General features: G+C 40.7%; 1 protein-coding gene across 2 annotated transcripts in view; it reads right to left on the bottom strand.

Annotated features, from left to right (window-relative positions):
- LOC306877450 (zinc finger protein 536-like) overlaps positions 1–17,564 on the bottom strand; it is a 163,762-nt gene that overhangs the window by 61,679 nt on the left and 84,519 nt on the right. For both annotated transcript variants that reach the window (XM_079429219.1, XM_079429218.1), the window contains exon 4: positions 13,602–15,856. In XM_079429219.1, coding sequence (XP_079285345.1) covers positions 13,602–15,855 — 2,254 coding nt within the window. In that variant the 5' untranslated portion in view covers position 15,856. The remainder of the gene's footprint in view (positions 1–13,601; positions 15,857–17,564) is intronic.

Genomic DNA, 17,564 nt, shown 5'->3' with positions numbered 1-17,564 from the left:
TCTCAAATTTCAATTTTATTTTTCTCAGTTTTCTGTTCTTTTCTTCCTTTCGTTTTCTTTCTTTTCCATTAATCCTTCCATTCTTCCAACCTTCCTTTCTTTCTCATTCATTTTCTTTATTTCCTTCTGTCCTTGCCTACATTCTTTCTTGTTTCTTTGCCTCTGTTCAGAGATATGTTCATCACTCCTGCACTCTTTTTTTGATAGCTTTAGGAATGATCCCTATAGACATTTAAGGCACTTTAAGAACAATATCATATATCTAGGCGCTGAGAGACATAAAAGGAAACCTGATCGTATTTTCCAGTGTGAGAGCTATAATTTTACAGTTTGTGGCTGTATGTATCAGAGTGTCAAAACATTACATGTGAATTTGAGTCGTTCTGTGTGGCAAAAGTCAAGGCAACAAAAGGTAAATAAAGATAATATATAAATTCTATATAATTCCATAGGTCAACTACACCTCAATCACAAGTGATTGCAGAAAATGGGAAGGATTCTAAAGACAGGGTCATTTCTTGAACTGAAGTGCCCTGTAATGTTAGGGCACAACAAAGCCCTGATAAGATTCTCCTATGATGGAGGAGCAGCATGATGTTGTGTGTGTGTGTGTGTGTGTGTTTGAGCGTAGATCAGTGTGTATGCGTATGGCCTGATATATGGATGATAACACTAATTAGCTCATTTTGTTTGGGGCACAACACTCATTAAAAACCCAGTGGGACCATTAACGTTACCGTCCCTCCAAAATGCTGCAACCGCCATATTAATCTCCCCAGCTCTCACTCCTAATGGCGACCGCTTCAGGTTGGGTTGCGGAGTAAAATAAATAAGCGAATAAAGAAATATTTGCAAGTGCACATTTCTTGCATTTCTCTTTTCTTCTGCAAGAGACACCCCCCTCCTTTCGCCGTCAATTAATATCCATTAATAGTGAAATTCACAAACACATTCTCTACCAGCACCAATTACTCTATGTACCTTCTGCTCAAGGCTAAACTCTGAAACGGTGTACGCATAAGGATGCGGGATTCACCCGCGCCGCTTTTGACAGTGTTTTCAGCCTTACGCGGTAATGTACCCATAATTCCAGTGCTTCGCCGCAGCTTGCGCTGCCATAAGGCACCACTTACGGCGAGACAGCGGAGTCTGATATCTCAGGCCTGTTAGGATTAGGAGAGTAGACGTAGCATCCTGCTAATAGACCAAACGTGGAAGCCGAACTCTCGAGGGTCGGTCACGCGGAATCTTTAATGTGTCTGCTTTTCGCACCATTTTTCAAACACCACAACCTGTTCAGGGATATTCGTTCAGCTGTGCTTTGCGTGAGACCCGCGATGCGAGCTATCAAAAATCAAGTCACAGTGCATGGCAAGCATCCATTCTTAAATGCCTTCCAGAAATGTGCTCTCCCCGTTCGGCCAGCGAAGAGGAAGCGGCAGTTCGTGCTAACCGGTAACCCGCTCCTCGACCAAGTCAGGCCTGGATGGAGGAGGGTGAAAAGGCTAATATTCTCCATCTCCAAGCTGGATATTAGGAGTGTTGATGAGATCTATGAGTTTGCCATTTGCCCGTGGAGCGTCGAGGCTGCGGCAGAGCCGGGTACCATATGGCTGGTGAGAGATTTCCTCCCTCTTTTCCCCCTCTCTGCGCCTGACAGCTGGATGCCTGCTAACAGGGGACGAGGAGCTTGGCAGCTGCAAGCTGAGAGCAATGCTTTGATGCCGTGCCGCGCAACTAACGCAAACTTTCTACAGGTAGGTGAGGGGAGGATAAGACGTATAGACGGCGAGTGTTAGAAAGGGGCAAGAGGGAGATGGTGTGCCAAGAGAACGGGGAGGAGTGAAAATGCTTCTGGGAGCACATTAAAACGTACAGCTGGCAAGTACAAAAGTGAGAGAGCTGCTTTTTTATATTTTTCTCTTTTTTTCTTTGAGTCAAAGGGGCTTTCATCATCTGAAAAAAGCTTCCTTTGGAAACAATGATGCAGGTATGAGGATGTTTTGAAGAGAATGAATAAAACACTTCATCTCCTCTTTTGCTATTTTAATCAATGCAGAATAAAAGGCAGCTGGTAGAACATCGAATTTCACACGATAGAAAAGCTCTACATAGACATCTGAATTGCTAGATTAAAGAGCGAATGCAATGGTGTTTTTTTTTTTTGGGAAGGGTGGTGATGATTCAAGTGTCTCTGCGTGGAAGGAAATGGATAGCTCCACCATGCTGATGAGTCAAATGTCCCTCCTTTGGGGGAGCTTGTCAGCCCTCTCCTGTGAGAATGGAGAGGGGTAAAGCATAGACATACTCCAGTGAAGATGCCACAGTGCCCTCCACTCCAGATCAAATAACTCACCTCTTATTAATCACGAACCGCTCACTCTAAACAGGAGGTAGTCATCTTCAAAGTGCCACTTATTGTCACTGTCAGCGGTCACAAAACAATGTGGTGGCCTGCTTTAGTTTGTGAGAAACTAAACTAAACTACTCTGGAACATTAAGTATCTAAAAAAGTGGGATGAACACTGCAGAAATGAGGGGGAAAAAATCCTTCTCTAGACAACAAGACGGCACAGATTGGCTGCTGTCAAGTAGTCCAGGTGGTTGTGGCATATTGGTGTTGGTTAAGGAGAGTCCCAAACCTGCACTTTTTCGAAAAGAGTGCTAAACATAGAAAATAATTAATTTAGTCTTTCATTCATAGTCAACATTCATTCAAACCTTACTTGAGAGTAAAGACAGAAGAGGTGTTCAAAAAAAAAGTTTTACCAGGTAAAAAGAGCCTTATTTGGTAACATCTAAATTAATTGTTTTATTCAAAATATTATTTAATTTAACTGAACTAAACTGACTATTATATTATAACATGTCATTTTAGATCAAATAAAAAAACGGCTCGTTTTCATTTGTACAGTGTATAAATAAACCTGATAATAATTATTCAGAATAAAAATTACTTTTTTTAGTGTAACCTAATTTGTCAGCTTGATGTAGACCGTTTAAATAACATTTTGGACTTAATGTTGAGCTAATTTTCTAGGTTACCTTAACAAAACACTTTTTACAAAGTAGCCAGGAGAGGAAAAAAAAAAGATTTAAACAGTTTAACTACTGATCAAAGATGAAAATTCACCTTATCCGTTTTAGAAATGTCTTAGTTTTTTTTTTTTTTTTTGCCCCTGTAATGTCAGATACGTCAATCTTCCTGAACAACCGAAAGTCAAGTCACTGTCTTACACTTTTTTTTCTTTTTCATAATCTCTTACACTGATGTACATCACAGAACTTTCAAATGATTTTAGAATTTAGCATTTAAGTACTATAAGAAGCTCATTTGTTTTAACTCCATCAAAAACATCCATTCTGTAAGTAATTTGGCCCTGCTTTAATAACCTGGTGGAACAGCATGCAAACAGCATGATGCAATCCGCACACGTCCTAATGGAATGTGAACAACGATGAGAACTAAAGTTTTTCAGTGAGCTAGAGAGAAAATGGATATGCTGCAGTCAGATGCAATTAAAAAAGTGTATTATTACATATACAAACGTGATCTATATTTCCCTCCTTCTTTCAGTCCTCGTGTTTTCCCTTCTCGCATTTCTTTCACATATACCCTTCTACACCCCCTCGTTCACCATCATTATTTTAGACATTCATGAGCTTTCCATCCTCACAACACATTGAATGTTTTCACTCATTTATAACTGCATTCATTTTCACCCCTGCCTCACTTCCACCATGTGTTCATCTCTCTCTCATTGTAGTTACTCTACAGCAGACAGGATGGCTTCGCTGGGGCTGCTCTCTCTTGCCCCTGCCTGCCAGTACAGGGGTCTGTTGGGGAGAGGTTTGCCCAACCAGAGCAGTATGTCATTCTGGATCTTTATTTCCCCGAGTTGCATTACCATCCAAATCTTTTGCCTTCATAATCTTAGCGTTCTGCGTTCGGCTCCAAGAAGCGTATGACTGATTTTTTAATTCCCTCCAAGCGCCGTGTTTCTTTCCTTCTGTTTCTCCATCCCCTCGCTCTCTTGTTCTTTATCCCTGTTTCTTCCTCTCTAATTTCATCGCGCGGCATAGCTGTCTTTTTCAATCTTTCTCTTTAGGCTTTATTAGCGTGATCTGACCATCATTTGCTCGTCTCGGCCCTCCCAACCATCCACACTTTTTATTTAGCATGCTACCTCTCTCTTTCTCTCTCATGCCAGCCCTCCCTTCTTTCCCTCCATCTCTCTCTCTCTCCAGGCCCCCTGTTGCTGCCTGCTACCAGAGCCGTGGTGTGGAGTTTGGCTGAAGCCGAGAGGAGCAGCTGGGCCAGGCTAACGGGGAATGATAATGACCTCAGAAATCTGCTCCTCGCTCCACAACAATAGGGTGCTCAGTCTAGTGGAAAATTGTGTTCATCAGCTAGCTCTGCTCACTTACTAATTGACATTGCCAAATATTTTAAGAACAATTGGAATGCACAGGCTAAAAAAAAAGAAAGAAAAAGAGAAAATGAAGATCTTAATCCATGGACTTTTTTTTGCCCAGTTTTCTTTTTTTTACCCTTCTTTCGCCTTTGATTAGAAGATAACTATCGCTAAAATGAAGATGGGGGTGCGGAGAAGAAGAGGCAAACTTTTCATGTCATTATCTGCCTCATGTCAGTGCCGTGATGTTGACACAAAGGCTTTTTTATGTGGCCTGTCAATGGGGTTAGGAGGGAGAGAGGGAAAGACGAGGGGAGAGATACTCATCAGTGCATGATGAATGCCCGTAAAGCCCCCCATCCCACCACAGCATGGCTGGGACTTTGACACATGTGTCTTTCTCTCTAAATACTGCTTTTAATCTGCATAATGTTCTTGCTTTATACCTCTGTAACGTGTGTTTACGCAACTGCGTGAGAGAAAGACGGGTAAACAAGAGAAAGATAGAGCTAGACAGCGAGAAGGGGAGGCAAATGGAGATGGAGGATTCTTCTGTCATGGTATCATATGGCTGGTCCTCCATATTTAATGGGCAATGTATTCACTTGTTCTTTCACACGGGAGGCACCCCAATCATGCCAAAGTTAACTTGTTCAAACAAAGCACCCTCCCACCCAGATATGTCATTTGTATGCGCTGGTTTGAGAGAGAGAGAGAGAGAGAGAGAGAGAGAGAGAGGCGGTTTCATTCCAGAGGAATTCAGCTCTGACAGAGTAAGACAGCTGTCGCCCTCCGCTCACAAAAACCGCAGCACCATCCAACCTTTCAGCAAATAAACTTTTTCTTTTCTCCAGTAAAGAATGTGATTGTCAATAATGACACTTTGCATCTACTTTAGTGCGTACTAATTCAAAACTCTTCGATTTAAGAAATGAAAAGTGATTTTTGTTTCCTTCCTGTTTTCCTCAGCAGCCTGATAATGATATTTTTATATGCCTCAGTCAAGATTGCTTTTTTTTTCCTAACAAGTACATTTAATAGTATACAAGACACCATCATCTCATTTAAAGTGATGACACCTTTCCAGTCGGCTGAAAGACGTCGTATTGATGCATTTAAAATATTAATATTCAAACTCTCTGCCTCCCCCAGTACGACAGCCTTCTGTTGGGGAAAGATAAATATTATGTTTTAATTATAAAAACATAAAACAGAAAATGAAGAGACTGATGAAAAAGCGCGGCCCTGCCAAGGAGGCTTGTATGCAAAGGTAAGCAATGTTTTGGCAAAGACACAAAATTAAAATCTGGTATACTGCATGCGGCTTATGCTCCCTCTCTCTCTCTTTTTCTCCCTCTCTCTTCTTTTCTTTCTCTCTTTCTCCGAGTGGTACACAGCTCGCCGTTGTCTCCATAACCAAGCGGGGAATCCTAACAGGATCATTAAGACATAAAACAGACTGATAAATGTTTCATAAGGACTGCCCGTTGATAGCCTCACAGGGGTACGGTGAGCACAGACAGACGACACTCACGGAAGCTCTTTCATATATACTTCGGAATACAATTGGAATTTTAAATATAGTGGAAAAAAGCAATGCTAATTCCCACTATGGGTAATATTTACAAATTGAGAGAAAGGGAGGAAAAAGGCGAGAAAAGGCGAGCGAGAGTATAACAAGGGAAAGAGAGAAAAAGTGAGCATGCGAAACAGAGAAATCAAATGAGCTGCTGCTAAGGGGAAATAAATTGCCCTTTTATTGTTCAAGCGTGCACAAAAATACTAAGTCTACATTTATCTAAGACACGTCAATCAACAGAGCACACTGACAATTAACACGTTGAATAGAACTTTTATCATTTAAAGACACCAGAGTCCTGACCCACTGTACTGAAATAAAGCAGTATAATAACATTTTTCTCACACACCATGACATTTTTTTTTTAATTATTACACTTCAAAAAGAGATGACAGATTTAAGAGAAAGAACACTGAGCTGCAGAATATGCATAGGAAGACTGAATGCAACATTCAAATAAAATACGAGAAGTGTGGAAAAAAAAAAAGTGTGAGAAACAGATGCATGCTGGGTGAGAGGGCAGAGGGCGCGAACTATAATGAAGGTGAATGATAGGAATAAACATTGACATAATTCTTCCAAGGTCTACAGTTCCTAATTAGCACATGAGAGAGAAATGTAGTCTGTCCTCATTTTAAAGATTTGGGAGAGCAAAAGAGAAAATTAAAGACAGAGAAAGAGAGAGGAGGATGAAGACAGAGAATATGACAGAGATGCCGTTAATGATAAGGAATACTCTTTTTGTCTCACAAAAGCTATTTCATATCATTTCAACTTATTTTCAGTCGCAGCAGACTTCATCAGATGTGTGGACATTTAGAAGTACACTCTGAAATATAATGAGTTCCTGACCACTCAAACATACAGTTGTTTGCAAACTAAAAACTAAATTCGACCGAACTTGAGCAGCATCATTTCTCCTTTTCTAAATTGAACAAATAACGTAATAAACGTCTGAATGAAACTGATGCCATAGGTCAGAAAGGATGAACAGGTCTGTGTCTCTGTGGACAGTCGGGCATGTTGCATAGCAGTTTGGGTTATTTCAACTTTAATTACACCACAATTACATTGTACAGCAAGTCTGCATATGTAATTACTCCAATTTGTAATTGTGTAATTAGATGAATATCCATGCTTTATAACCTAAGGCATCCATTGGCAAATCCAATTTCAATTTGCATGGAGCAAGTGTTTCGCCAAAAACGGCAGCAAGCTGTAAAGACCTGGGGATATACTGATAATCCTTGCCATGTTAAAATGCTGTTCCTCTTAACAATATTTAGACATGGGGGATTCTCAACTGGAGGAAAAAGACAAGGCAGGTTTGAAGCCTTAAGCAACAGAGATCCGGCAGTAGAAAGACAAAATGCTTTTCACTTGCTTTTCTCAAGTTAGTAGTACATGAATCGTGTTAAAGAATGTCTTGAAATAAAAACAAGGGAGGAGTATGAACCCAAGCAACCATGGGTGCCACACAGGGCCTGATATGAGAAATGTCAGTGTACTAACTTTATAAATACACACTATAAAATAATGATTTTTGAAGTTGTAAATAAAACTTGAGTATGTTTTACAACACTGTTTCAGCTTTTAGTATCAGTATTTATATAGGAGTGTAGCATTTGTTTTACAGTCAATCTATATTCAGTGTTAAGCTATGTAACTATTAAGCTATATATATATATACATACACCCACACAAGTATGTGTGTGTGTGTGATGTGTTTTGCCATTCACTGTACGCTTCTGTTAAAGACTTCCTTTTCTCTCTCCATTGCTCTCTCTCTTCCTCTCTCTCTCTCGCAGCTGTCATTCAAAGTCCCACAATAATGAATTCAGAAACACTATCAGGAATGAACCCCCCTTGTTTATGAAGCCCAATTCAGACTGCAGAATCTGAAATAACAATAGATCCCCTCCTCAGTCAAGCCAATCTTGTAATGGTAATAAGAAATAAAAGAGAATAGGGAAAAATGTAATAAACTAAAAAAAAAGAGAGAGAAGGAAAGAGGTGGAAGAGATGTACAGAGGCTGGAAATTCTATTGCACAAGAAGCATATTTAAGGTTGATTATTGAGAGGAGAGGAGAAAGGCCTTTAGAGGACATTTCTGAGGGAACTTTTTTTTTTTTATCTGTCTGTGTTTAAACAAGTGCAGTGTCAAAGACAAAAGCGATTGTGCCGACCTTCTTTCACAGTTGAGATGTTATTGTTGATTACTGTAATTTAAGTTTAACTCAAAATTGCAGTGGGTAGGTGGTTTAGAGGTTGGGTGAGCTTGCTGAAGGGAGACAGCAGATGAATATGCCGTATGTTAAAGAGAGGGTAAAGAAAAAAGAAAAGAAAATCAACACATGATAAAGGAAGTCTGTTCTCTTTGGGTTAGAGGAACGTGCAAGATATTAAAAGTAAAACAGAGGTATGACATGCCACATCCTGTTGCATACTACATAAACATACACCCTTCAGCCTCCTAAAATTAAAACAAAAACATGTGGGTATGTATATACATACATATATAATAAAAACAGGCCATGACATGTATTTTCTTGTTTTACCCTTGCTAATTAAAAGAAATGAAATAATTTTGACGAGAAGAGAAATATTTTCTCCACCTTAAATGCTGGGCTAATAAAGCTATGCTGCATCAAACATTAAAGTACCAGTAGGTAAACAGACAGTGCAACACTTCCTTCCCTGTACATCACACCTTTAGTTTGTAAGGGTTTGTAAAGTACATGTTTTGTGTCATGGCCTGAAAGCACAGCCCCTGAGCATGTGCATGCATACTTTTAAATAAGTATGTCAGAGAATCTGCCAAACTGCCTGCCCCTTACTATGGCATCATTCCCCTATAAACACACGCACCTCCCTGAGCTTGCAAGCAAAGAGACCTGAAGGTCAATCTCAAGACAAGAGGGGGGGCTGGCATTATGCCCGCTTCACTGTGAGAGCTCCATGCCTGCTCCAACTGAGCTGGGTAGCGACGTGGGATTTCAGCTGGTGATCACACTCTACCTTGACACTACCTCACACGCAAAGGGGAGAGGGGCGGGGGGAGTGGGAATATATATGAAAAAAAGTGTATATCTAGTGGGCATTACAAGTAAAACTGTGAAAAAACAGAATTTAATCTACAGAGCTACAGAGTTTCAGGCCACAAAGTTCAGAAGCTGTAAACTGATTATACTGTAGGTTCAACAATCACTCACATTATGAGCTCAGCTACCTCTGGGTGGCACATACTGTATCTGGGAGGGGGGCACAAAATAAGTCAGACTCAAGAATCGTGTGAGAGGATGTTTGGACTTTGCCAAAAAAGTCAAGATTTTCAGCCAAAAATGTAAAACAATATGTGAGGCATGAATGTTACACTGCCCACACCTCAAAAACACCATACCAACAGTGAAGTATGGTAGCATGCTGGGAAACTGCTGTAATTGAGTATCTTAAAATATAAGTAACAGAGGATGGACCACAATATTAGGAAATTCTGCAAGGGACCCTGTTTCAGCCTGCTAAAAATACTTGGGTGAGAGTTAATCTTTCAGCAAGATTAAATTATCCAAATCATATGGCCATATCGGAGATTTCAAAACAACTGAGAATCTGTATCATTGTTTAAATAAATAACATATCAATAAATACATGTATTATATTATATTATATTATTATTTATACATTTTTTAAATAATAACTGTTTTCACAAATGTCCATAAATGTCATCAGACAAGCTAGAGGAAACCTCAGACATACTTATGTACAATAAAAGCTACGAGACTGCCAAAGAATCAATAAATAAATTGTATTTTCATTCTCTGTCCCATGATTCAGTTAGTGCTTAACATTTTTATTATTAAACACTAATCACTTTAATTCCAAATACCCTGCCAATCTAACAAAAGCTTGAGAAGAGTTTATAAAATGCCATGAGCTAAATCTCAAAGTAGTAGTAAGAGAGATGCAAAAGAAAGAAAACTTCCTGCATTAAAATTCACTGGATAATTACTTCCGTAACATACCCTCCTTTCTGTTGAGGAGTGTTTAGGTTTAATAGTCTCTGTAAAGAAAATAGGTTTTATCTTCTTCTCATTTTCATTAATTCCTAATTGGGGTGGGGGTTGTCTGTTATTATTCCTTAGATTAAAATAAACATAGCCCACTGCATGTTCAAACTCATCTCACTACATGAGGGTGATAAGGACTGGGAATAAATAAACAATTTCTTCTTTGCTGTTGAAATTAAGAGCCTTAAGCTGAGCCACTTTTTTCCCTTTTTTTTTGATGACTTAAAAGCACATTTTACCCAGCAAATGAAGTTCATTTTTTTGACCTGCTTTATATGTATATCTTTAATTAGTGTCTTGTTTAGCTTAAGCTAACTGATTATCACATAGACGTGACCTAATTAACAGCCAGGCTGCTTAACAGTGGTGTACCACCCCAAGGAATGAGAAAGTTACCTTTAAAACTTCTGTAATCATTAGCTGCAGCTTCACTTAATCCCACTAAACATACATTTTATCTCACAAGCTCTGAGTTCCACATATGGGGTGGGGTTTTAATCACTCGTAACATGTCTGTACATCCACACAGGTTTTCCATTGTGAGAATGGAATATGGATGTTGATTTTATATAGTTCATAGTTAACAGAGAATTTAATGGATGCCAAAGGATAGCCAAAGTACGGAAACCTCATTAATGAATTAGATTAAGTTCACAGTAAATAAAGACACTAACTCCTAAGGGTGTTTGATAGCTATTTGAACAGTGACATTACTTGTCAAAGTTATGCATTGAATGTGTTACTCAGACTTACGTTGGCATTGCTACATTGCTAGCGCATTTTATCACCTACCCAACCACCTAACAGCAACATCACAATCAGCCATTTTTTGTAAACTGAAAGAACTAACTCTGAAGAATATCAAAGCACAACTGCATTCACTTCATTTTCATTGGTTTCAGTGGTGGCTTTACTGCATTAGCTGTCTATTGTTAATTATCTCTAAATTTGACAGATAACTTTCAAAGCTTTAAAAGGCCAACTGACATATTCTAAAAGACCTTAGCATTTCCTTTATGCAGAGAATATAGGCATCGTGCTAAGGCATGAGGATCAGTGTCTCACTGAGCCTCAGTTGTAGACACAACTAGCATGCTAGTGCTATGTATGGATCTAAATCCCTTGATATGGCCATCACACCAATTTGCATCCCACAGGTTCTTCTTTCTTACCCACTGTGAAATTGCTCTCTTAGGGTTGTAATTCTGCTACTTTGGAAAACTTCCTTTAGATAATTGCTATTTAAATGTACTGATTTAACAGAACTGAATCATGTGACCATCACACGAGTTGTATTACTGTAATGACAGACAGTTGACAAAAAAGCATTAAGGCATTTAAATATACGTATATAGTATGTGCAATGCTGTGGGCTTTATATATATATATATATATATATATATCAGTGGTGTCAAAAGTATTCACATTCATTACTCAAGTAGAAGTATAGATGCTAGGGTTTAAAAAGACTTCTGTAGAAGTTGAAGTATCAACTCAAGTTTTTTACTCAAGTAAAAGTGTAAAAGTACTGGTTTCAAAACTACTTAAAGTATAAAAGTAATGGAAGGAAAAAAAAAATGCCATTAAGGACAAAAGCTTAGGCCGCGGCACAGGGGCCTATTGTGCACTACCCCACCTCCTCAAAAAAACATTTTTCTAAAGGCCATAATGACTATAATGTTATATTAAAATGTTAATGTTGAAAAATGTGGGATGCACTAGGCTACCTGTTTCAGCCGGATATGTGCCCACTGAAAATGAACGCATTTTAGTACAATGCAAATACATTAAAAACCATATATGTCTACTACTGAGCATTAACGTGTTTCATGGAGCGGAAGATATGATGACTAGTTGCCTGTAAGTATTGTAATGGTGCAAAAAGTCAAACTTCAGAGGCATGTCATCAATAACCTTTATTGGAATGTAAATGTACATCCAAGCTTAGCTGCAGGAATCTGTGAGGGCAACGGACGAAGAGAAAGCACCCGTTTGATAAATGAGCCAGTAGTGGAGAAATAATAACTTTTAAGAAATAATCTTTTTTGAGTGTGACGTGATTTGTGTCATGTGCAGGTGCGATGGATCGCGTACAAACCAATAGGGTGTCGGAATGGTATAGGTTTATATTCTCATCCAACCACAATTCACTCTATCCGGATGGCGCGATTTATCTGCATAGGTTTTTATTTTATTTTTTTTGAGCAATGACCAAGGGCGATGCTAGGATTTTCATTTTAGGAGGGCTCAGCCCCCTATGATGGTATAATAATAAAAAATAAATAAATATTTACAAAAAAATGTATTAATAGGGTAGGATGGTATACTAAACTTATTGCAGTATTCCACTGTATTGCATAGATGGGTATAACATCCGAGTACAAGCCAAATACAAGTCTACCTGATCTCACACACACACACACACACACACACACCTGTTTACTGTACAAACCAAAAATGTTACTGTTTGCATTACTAGTACAAATCTTTTTCTATGCTCAAGTACAAACATAAAACATCATATCACTTTAAACTTACACTGACTATCCATATTAGCAATATAAACAACACAGCTATAAGGCTGGACAATGGATTGGTGGGTGCTGTGATTAACTTTTAAAAGTAAAAAAAAAAAAAAAAACAGCAAAACTGAAGCAGTCTGTGAGAAGGACACACAATGTTTCAATCTCTGTCAATCACTCTGATATGCAATTAAAATGACTGCACTGACTGAGAGCTGTCTGTCACTGTCTTTAATCACTTCTATGCATAACTGTATGGTAGTTAATGCCACATGCGCTGTAATATTAAGTTCTATATTGAAAGCTAAATTTTCAAATGAAAATAGCAATAACGTGATCGTTTTATAAAGTATGCGTATAATGTGTTAAGGGCTTTCGCTGAAGGAAACAGCTGTGGTGTGATGAGTGGTGAATGCAGCAAAAATTTTACAGAAGATTGGAAACCGATTGCTCTCCCATGACTTTTTGTAAACTGTATTTAAGACAAAGAACTGCACAGATGTAAATATTATAACAATCTATCGATAAACACACACCTTGTCCTCTCTTCTGCGCCGCAGTCTGTGGATTGAAGAACGCGCAGAAAGATGGGGAGGAGCCGAAGTCTGCTGCCGTTTGAAATTTAAAGGGGAAGAATCGCAAGATTTTTAGAGGGGCTGAGCAGAAATTTAGGGGTGCTAAAGCCCCCCTAAAAATGACCTAGCAACGCCCATGACGATGACAAGCCGGAATGAAAATGAGCCGAAATGAAATAGGAGTAACGAGGCTATTTTTAAAATGTAAGGAGTAGAAAGTACAGATAATTGCGTGAAAATGTAAGGAGTAGAATTAAAAAGTCGGCTGAAAAATAATTACTCTAGTAAAGTATAGATACCCAAAATTTCTACTTAAGTAAGGTAATGAAGTATTTGTACTTCGTTACTTGACACCAATATATATATATATATATATATATTTAAATACCTTAATTCCTAGATTTACTTTTAAGTCACTCAAGCTGACTGATACTTTTCTTACCTGAAGATGGAGAAGAAGGGTGGGGACTGTCATCCTGCACACTGCCCGTTTGGGAGTGTCCACCTCCAGCACCGCTTTCCTCCGTCACATTGGAGGAGCCTGGGGTGGTGGATCGGCTGATGGACTGAGATTCAGGGTCGCTAGCTGAGCCACGCCTTTCATCCAGACCATGCTGGGAGCTGTCTTCTAGGGTTCGACGGTCCTTGCTGTGTACCCGGGAGTGGACCACCATCTGGTGGTAGGTTCTAAAAACTCTGCCGCAGTCAGGACACTCAGTTGTTTTCTCTTTCAAGCCAGCCAGGCTATACTCAAGCCCTTGGCCCAGGCCCAGACCCCCATGGTGAGGCAAGAACTCACGGTGGCTATCAAAGCATACACCCTCATCTTTCAAGGGCATCATGCCTCCACTTGTCTTCACTCCATGAAGGACATCAGGGTGTTGCTTCTGCTTGGAACCATCACTAGAGCCTAAGGTTGGGTGATCAAGCTTGTCTTGTCCAAAGTGAACAATACCAGCTGCACTGGCAAGTTCATCTTCTTGTCCATGCCCTTCATGGTGCTGCTCTTTTGGCATGAAGGAGCGTTCCATAGCCATTCCACGTGCCATGATTTGCCAGGCTTGATAGCTGTTCAGGGGGTCCATCTCTGCCACCTTAGCTGCAGCTTGCAAGCGCTCCATACAGCTTGACTTCAGAGGGGGCACCAGGTTCAGGCAACCCAAGAGTGAGCGCTTTTCATTTTCTCCTAAGCCATGGCCCATGCTGGCCATTGGGCCCAGGAGCTTTCCAAGCATCTCCTTCTCCTTCATAGCTATACCAGCCTTGGCCAGCATCTGCTGCTGATGTTCAGTCAGGCCCTGCTTGTCGGGTGTGAGGAAGCCACTTTGTAGACAAGAAATGTAACGTGAATATAGGTTGGCATGGGCTTCTTGAGCCAGGCTACTCATGCTGTTCACAGAGGGTCTGTCTTCACCAGCTCCTCCACCAACAGGGGGCTTGCTCTTGATAGCCAGCTTGTTGAGATGCACCTTCATGTGATTCTTAAGGAACCAGGGCTCCTTGAAACGGCGTCCACAGATCTGGCAGCAATGTTCGAAGGAGTCCTTGTGTTTCCGCATGTGGCCTTTCAGAAACCAAGCTTGACTGAAGACCTGGCCACAAACCTCACAGCGAAATTCATTGTTGGGCTTCTCTCCATTGCCAGCTCCTGTGCCTTGTCCCTGGGCTGATTCTGCTGTGATGTGGGTTTTCTCCACATGGGAGATGAGGTCCTCCTCCTGGGAAGCAGCAAATTCACACAGCGTACACTTGTAGGGCTTGTGGAGAATGCGAATGTGGCGCTCTAGTTCCTCACGCTTCTTAAATTTACCCTTGCAAAAAGTGCACCGAAATCCTTGGGGTGGGTTGAGGGCTTGCTCATCTTGCAGGTTGGTACCCGCAGGCTTAGGTGAGGCAGACGGCTGGCTCAGTCCATCAGACGAGCCACCAATACTGGTTGGAGTGAGCAGGCCACAGGCAGAGCCAGGCTGCTGCTGGTTGGGACTCTGGATACCCAAGTGGGGTGGAAGAGGGGGTTGAGAGGGTTGCAGCAAGCTGCTCCTCATTTGTTTATCACGTAGAATGGCCCTCTCTTCAAGTTCATGAAGCAGCCGGTTTTCCTCACGTACGCGACCACGGCCCTTACCAAGATTTCCCAGCTTATGGGTGCGGAGGTGGATCTTCAAGTTACCCTTTTGAGCAGCTCTGTGGTCACAATAGGGGCATTTGAAGGGCTTCTCTCCAGTGTGTGTACGCATATGAAGAGACAGAATGCTGTTGAAGCGGAAGCGCTTGCCACATAGCGGACAGGGGTATTTGCGGTTCTTGCGGGCATCATCTTCTATGTCATTCATCTGGGACATGATTCCCAAGTTCTGCCCATTGAGAAATTGTTGCAAATCAACACGGCCATTGAGACCACTCAGGGCACCCACATCCATGTCACGATTAAGCTGGTTGGCCAGTAAGGCCATCTGACTGCTGATTGGCTGACTAGCTAAGGCAGCGTGGGTTTTCTCATCCAGCGGGGTGGCTGCCTTTTCCTCTGGAATCTGTTGGCGACTCTGTAATTCAGGAAAGGCATGACCCAGCTGAGCAGTCAGCTGATGAAGTTTCTGACTGATTGGGTAGCGGCCATTAAGTACTGCATTGCTGAGATGGGTGTCAGCATCCGGGACCACCGAGGACACACCAAGGCACAAACTAGAGTCCTCCATCCTAAAGGACAAAAGACAGAAAACAGGCATTAAGTGAACACACACCTCCTTATAGCCTTAAGGCATCACTAGTAAATGTATTGTATTATCACTGTGCACAATCAACAGGAAATACTGCACAATATATCAATGAAAGTAAAACGATATGCGGAACGTCACATACATAGTAACAAACATTCATAATAGGAGTAAACGTGCAACAATTTGAACAGAACAGGTCACAGCAGACTATCTTAACTTCACCATTGTCTGAGAACTGTTCATGAAGAACACCCACTCTGCTCTCAGATTTCATGAAAAATAAAGACCTTTTCTCTTAGACCTTTAGAAATACTGTATAGTGCGGTGAAGGTCATATTTCCAAGTTAAATAGCATCACAGCGTCAAGTCTGTCTTAGGCATTAGCACAAACACAAAGGTGTTTCATTTTTTGCTGAAGTGGGTGTAGGGGTGGAAACAAAACAGTAGATATATTCTTTTGTGTGGATCTACATCTCCGATTATATACTGGCAAAGGAAATCACACCATACGACAGTTAATTCAGTTCATTCTTGAGGACCCCTTTGTGTGTCAGCAGTCTGACTATGGTGTGAGGAAATGGTTAACAACGATGACTGCACTTCAGTGACAAGTGTGAAGAAAAAAAAGAGTGAGTTCATCTCCCTCTGATTTATGAAGTACTACATGTACTCTCACACTTGGGGAGAGAAGCTGCAACTCTCAGAACTTTTTCTCAAACAGTAACACAATTTTGGAGGCAATAATTACCCAGTAAACACGGCAAGGCGCCGCATAATTAAGCTACTTGGTCCCATCCTATCAGAATCCCTCCAATTACACGCCTTAATGAAACGGAGCAATGGTATTGTCATGAAGCCGCCGCAATACTACAATTATGATATTAACAATAGCACTTAAAACCAAGGGGTTACTCCAGTAAACACAAGCCCTTATCTCACTGCTGCGACACTTGTCTTGGCGTAATTTTCCATTAAGAGGCACATTACGTTTGATGCAAATCATTGTTTGTTCACCTTCTTTTTTTCCCCTCTCTCTGTTCTCTCACTCTCGTATGGCTTCCGATGAGAAGAAAACAACAGTTGGCATTATTGAAAGGGTTCCCAAAGTATCAGAGGCTTCCCAGTCCTTTAAAATGGCCACAGAGTGGCCCAATGAACCGTCAGCCTAAAATGAATACATGAGCAGTGTCTGTTGTCATCTGGATAGCGTGTGCTTATTTAGCATGCTACTCACCATCTTAAGGAAGGATAATGATGTTGCTGCATTCCCCTGCAACTGACAGGGTCAAGCTTCAGAAACAATAAAGTGAGTTTTGCTTTGGTCAACAAAATACTGTATAATATCTCATTAAGCTGATTAGTATGCTGCCTGGTAACGGTGGCTATGCGCTTTAACACATGATTATGAATGTGAAATAAATGCACTGTGGTCATTTTAAAAAAGACAATGGCAAGAGCAGGTGTTCAGGAAACTGCGTCCAGAATAATGGAGATGAGAGCTTTCTCTTCTCTCCACATTATTTGGAAACACATGCTGGTTTGTCTCTCACACACACATCGCCTGAGGAAGGGTACAGTGTTCTGGGCCAGGAACCCACACCCTTTGGTCATTAATAAACCTTTTAAATGGTGCAGATTGACCCAGTTTACTTATTAGAGAGGGTCTACCTAATGACTCAGCACCTGGG

This window comes from Barbus barbus, assembly GCF_936440315.1.
Source record: "Barbus barbus genome assembly, chromosome: 2".
Taxonomy (NCBI): Eukaryota; Metazoa; Chordata; class Actinopteri; order Cypriniformes; family Cyprinidae; genus Barbus; species Barbus barbus.
This window is presented reverse-complemented; position numbering and strand designations above follow the sequence as displayed.